The sequence below is a fragment of the Atta colombica genome, unplaced genomic scaffold, assembly GCF_001594045.1.
Source record: "Atta colombica isolate Treedump-2 unplaced genomic scaffold, Acol1.0 scaffold69, whole genome shotgun sequence".
Classification (NCBI taxonomy): Eukaryota; Metazoa; Arthropoda; class Insecta; order Hymenoptera; family Formicidae; genus Atta; species Atta colombica.
Genome location: NW_017259560.1, coordinates 895092 through 899906, shown reverse-complemented (window position 1 = coordinate 899906; position 4815 = coordinate 895092). Strand labels below are relative to the sequence as shown.

General features: G+C 38.0%; 1 protein-coding gene across 1 annotated transcript; it reads right to left on the bottom strand.

The window, feature by feature from the left end:
* Positions 1 to 1494: 1494 nt before the first annotated feature.
* Positions 1495 to 1992, bottom strand: LOC108692292 (protein PXR1-like). Its single transcript, XM_018200481.1, has one exon. The coding sequence runs from the start codon at positions 1990 to 1992 to the stop codon at positions 1495 to 1497; it is 498 nt and encodes a 165-aa protein (XP_018055970.1).
* Between the last annotated feature and the right edge of the window lie 2823 nt (positions 1993 to 4815).

Sequence of the window (4815 nt, the reverse complement as noted above, 5' to 3'; positions counted from 1 at the left end):
ATATATTGTTATCCCCTTTCTGAACCCCATTTGATTCGGTTGAATCAGTCCCTTCCCTTCCACTTCCTCTCTTAATCTTTCCGCTAATGCCGTCGTACATATCTTGTACAACGATGTATTATTGTCCCCCCTATAATCCTTCACAATCTCCTCCTATTTTTTTCTTTTTAATTGGCACGACTACACCCTCTCTCCTCCGGCCATCCCTTCCCCTTCCATACTTTGTTGCATAATCCTTACGCCCATTCCTCTATTCTTTCTCCACACTTCATTAAGTACTCTATCCACTCCCATTGTTTTACTATCTGCTTCAGTTTTACTATCTCCTTTTTATCCTGTTTATTTTCTCCCCTCCCAAATCCCCCTCTCCCCTTCTTATTACTTTGTTTTCTACTCCTAATTGTTTACAAAAAATTCCTCCCACTCTTCTATTTCTATATCCTTATTAAATTCCTTCTACTTTTTCCTTTCTCTATTGATCATTCTCTGCACCTCCATTTTTGCTTCCTCTGCTTTCTTCTCTCATCTTTCATTTTCCTCTTGTCTTTTTCTCTCACATAATTTTCTATATTCCCTCTTCTTCCTCCTGTACTCATGTCCCTCTCTCTTTCAACTCTTTCCTCTATGCTTCCTTCTAACCTCTCTTTTTTTCTTCCTCATCCCACCACCCTTTCCTTCTTCCCCTCTCTCCCCGCTATCTTTCTCTATTTTTTCCATTTTCTCTCACTCTTGTTCCAAATTCTCCCCATATTTCCTGCATTTTTCCTTCTATCATTTCCACTCTTCCCAATTCTGTTCTAAATAGCTCTCTTCCTTCCTCGTCCCATATTCCTTTATTCGTCTTCTTCTTCTTACCCCCTTCTCCGTTTTTCAAACGTACTCTATTGGTGATTCAAGTCTATCTGCTCTCCTACCTCCAAATTCATCACTTCCTTCTTATCTCCTCGTTCACTAGCGCGTAGTCTGTAATAGATTCCCCTCTTCCAGTGTATGTCTAATTCTCATCATCTCTAATACCTCCATTTACTATTAATCATTTGCTTTCTTTTTAATATACTGTATCAGCCTTCTCTCTTTTTTCCCTTCCATCTTCCTAACAGCTCTAGTTTTCCTTTTCATATTCTTATTCATGTATATCTCTTCTACCCTTAATTTCACCTTTCAATACTTATTCTATAATTCTTCCTTTTATTATCCACTCCTCTTTCATTTCCTCTTTCTCTCCTTGCTCTGCTAATTCCTTTTTATCTCCCATTATCATTCCTTCATTGCTCTTCCTTTCTTGTTCTTTCTCCCTGCATCTTCTATCCTTTTGGCAACTTCTCTTTAACTTTCCCTCAATTTTTCTCTTCCATCCATATTTCCATCCAAACCAACACTTCCCAACTCTTTAATGTTTTTCAAAATTCTCTGTCTTTATTTCCCACTCTCGCCACATTCCAGAAGGTTCTGGCCATCTCTCCCCATCCATATCTCTACACTGTACTTGGCACTTCATCTACTCCTATTGCTTAGCCTCCTTATTATCTTGTTTATTTCTTCCCTCTCCAAATCCTTCTCTATTCTCTCTTTTATTATTTTATTTTCTACTTCGCCTAGTTGTTTACAAAAGAATCCCTCCCACTCTTCTAATTCTATATTCTTATTCAATTCCTTCCACCTTTTCCTTTCGCTGCTAATTATTCTCCACCTATCCTTTTGTTCTTGTTTTCTCTGCTTCTCTTTCCCATTTTTCATTTTCCTGTTGTCTTTTTCTCTCACATAACTCTTTATATGCTCTCTTCTCCCTCTTATGTTCCTGTCTCTCTCTTTCAACTCTTTCCTCCATGCCCTTAACTCCCTCCTATTCTTCCTTTTTTTTCCACATTCCTCGTTCCACCATCCTTTCCTTCTTCCTCTCCCTCCCCCTTTATCTTTCTCTACCTTTTCCAAAGTCTCTTTTATCGTTGTTCCAAATTCTTTCCATTTTTCTTGTACTTTTGCCTCTACCATTTTTATTTTTCCTAATTCCGTTTTAAATAATTCTCTTTCTTTCTCGTCTCATATCCCTCTATTCATCCTTCTTTCTCTCTCCCTTTTTTTCTCTATTATTCCCTTCTCTGTCTCTCACTGGGTGGTGATCCGAGTGATCAGATCCAGCTCTCCTGTCTCCAGATTCACTACTTCCTCCTTTATCTCCTCATTTACTAGCACATAGTTTATCACCGATTCCCCTCTATTCCTAGTATACATACAATTTCCCTTCTCATCATCCCTCCATTTATTATCGACTATCCCCTCTCCTTAATATACTCTATCCTCTTTCCTTCTTTATTCACTTTCTTGTCGCGTTTATTCACGTTCTTTGTCCCATCGACCTCCTCTCTAATCCTTCCTCATCTCCCTCTTCTAATCTAACCCTTCCTCCTTCCTCTCTTGTCTTCATATTAAAATGCCCCCTAATTACTTATTCTTATTCTTCTCTCCCTTACATCTATCTATCTAGCTCTTGTTTTTTTTCCATATTCCCATTTACATATATCCCTGCTATTCTTAATTTCCCCTTTTCATACTTAATTCTTCCTTCTACTCCTCTTCTCTTCCATATTCTCTCTGTCTTCTTGCCCTGCTAATTCTTTTTTAACTCTCTATCGTTCCTCCCATCACTCTTCTTTTTTTCTTCTTCCTTCTTGTTCCCTTCACCTTTCACCTGTATCCTTTCAGCAATTTCCCTCAATTTTTCTCCTTTATCCATGTTTCCATCAAGACCAACACCTCCCAATCCTCTAATGTTTTCCAAAATTCTCTGTCTTTATTTTCCACTCCCGCCACATTCCAGAAGGCTATTTTTAATCCTCTTTCTCTCTCACATTTCTCTTTCATTACCTCTTCTCCTTAAGTCGATTCATACTGTCTTAAGTCAATCTTAATCCGAGGACTGTATTATTATAACAGCTTAAGACATTATATTTAAAATGTTATATCATGTGCTCGATATAAAATATTTCCCAAGTTAATGGGTTGAAATAACGTTATTTATTTTTTATTTTGCTGATTTTTTATTTAGAGAAATCTTTTCTTAATACACGCTGCTTCTTCTTGCTTGTAATACAGACAGACAACCTTCGTCGAAAGAAAATGATGGACAGAAATAACATACTTCATACTAACGTCCGGGACGCCATATTCCAAACGCATCGGTAAAGAAAATTAAGACTGATTTTATACCGCTCAATTCAAATCTCCTTATGATACTAAATAACAAAAAATAATTAAACTTAAAGAAACGGACGCATCCTTAACGCGTTGTCCTCGACAACACATAGTACTTAATAATACGGTCGATCTTAAAGCCTCGCCTTTAAAGAGAATCATGTCTAGACGGGTAAAATGGAAAGTTTGCTTATGGACCTTTGACATATATTTGTGCTTTTACATCCACAATTCTGATCAGTCCATCTCTACCGGGGTGCACGACTACTACTCTTCCCAGACACCAATTTATCGGCGGGATATTGGCCTCCCGCAAGACAACCAACTTCTATTGAGAAGCGGATCCTTTTCTTGTTTCGTTCCTGAAATTGAGTTAAGTATTCAGCTGATCATCGCTTCCAAAATGTTTGCCTCATGCGTTCTAAGAGTTGAGCAATTAAGACGGTTTACATTGACGTCTGTGATAGCCTCGATGATCGAAACAAGTGGGACGCCCGATCAGGAAATGGCCCAGTCAAAGCTCGGAGAGCACTAGATTGCGCAGATATCGGAGCGGTCTCGAGTTTAATATAGCTTCTATTTGAATCATTATGGTAGTCAATTCTTTAAAAGTGAATAAGATTGAGCCAACTTTATTATTTGTCAAATGATTTTTGCAGGATTTAACGACGAATAAACTCGTATAAACTTCCATATAAAATGAGGAAAAAAATGCCACGATCATTTGTTCCGCCAAATAATCATGTATTTTTGTACTGTTTACATTAATGATTGATACATTTGATATAATACATTTCTCTCAATGCGTTATTGGTTCCCACAAAATTTGTTCCGTTATCGAAATAAATTGAAAAACATTTGCCACTTCTATCTATGAACGTCTATCTCTTTAACGCGTTTAGAAAAGCCAAAGTACTTAGATTGGATACAATCTCTAAATGCACCGCCCTCGTGACGAAATATACAAAAATGCAAGTAAGTTTTTCCCATCTTGTTACGAGTAATCTTTATACTGAATGGTCCCGCATAGTCAACATCGCTTTTGAAAAGCGGAGATAGAGATAGCATACGGGAGGCCGGCAAATTTCCCATTAATGGCCCGGCGGACGCGGCGCGAGATCGACAACAAACGATACACTTGCGCAGGACACCTCTTACAACGCTTCATCCCGACAAAGGCCAATATTTTGCACGAATTATAGACAATAAGGCTTGAGGTCCTGCATATATATATTTTAAGTGTTCTTGCATTATGATTAAACTAGTGAGATGGTGTTTCCTTAGTAGAATTATGGGATGTTTCTGATGATAGTTCAGTGCGGTTTCTTGTAGTCGTCCTCCGAATCTCAATAATTCGCTGGCAAATTATTGATAAAGGGTAAAAGAGAAAGTATTGTACTTTTAGATGATATTTCACGCTTTTGGGTTAGCTAGTGTATTTCTTCATTGAATTCATCCCTCTAGGCCATGAGTAGAAGCGCTTGCATGCTGCGTTCGAGCTCCTGAACTTGTAGCGGTCTCGCGAATTTGAGTTCTTCTTGTTGGGCGCTGTGTCTTGAATTGCACAGGAAAACAATATGCAATAATCCGCTTTAGTTTGGTCAAAGAGGAAAATCTGTTTAT

Excerpts from the sequence above, each read along its gene's own strand:
- LOC108692292 (XM_018200481.1), bottom strand. The coding sequence starts at position 1,992 with ATGGTAGAGGCAAAAGTACAAGAAAAATGGAAAGAATTTGGAACAACG.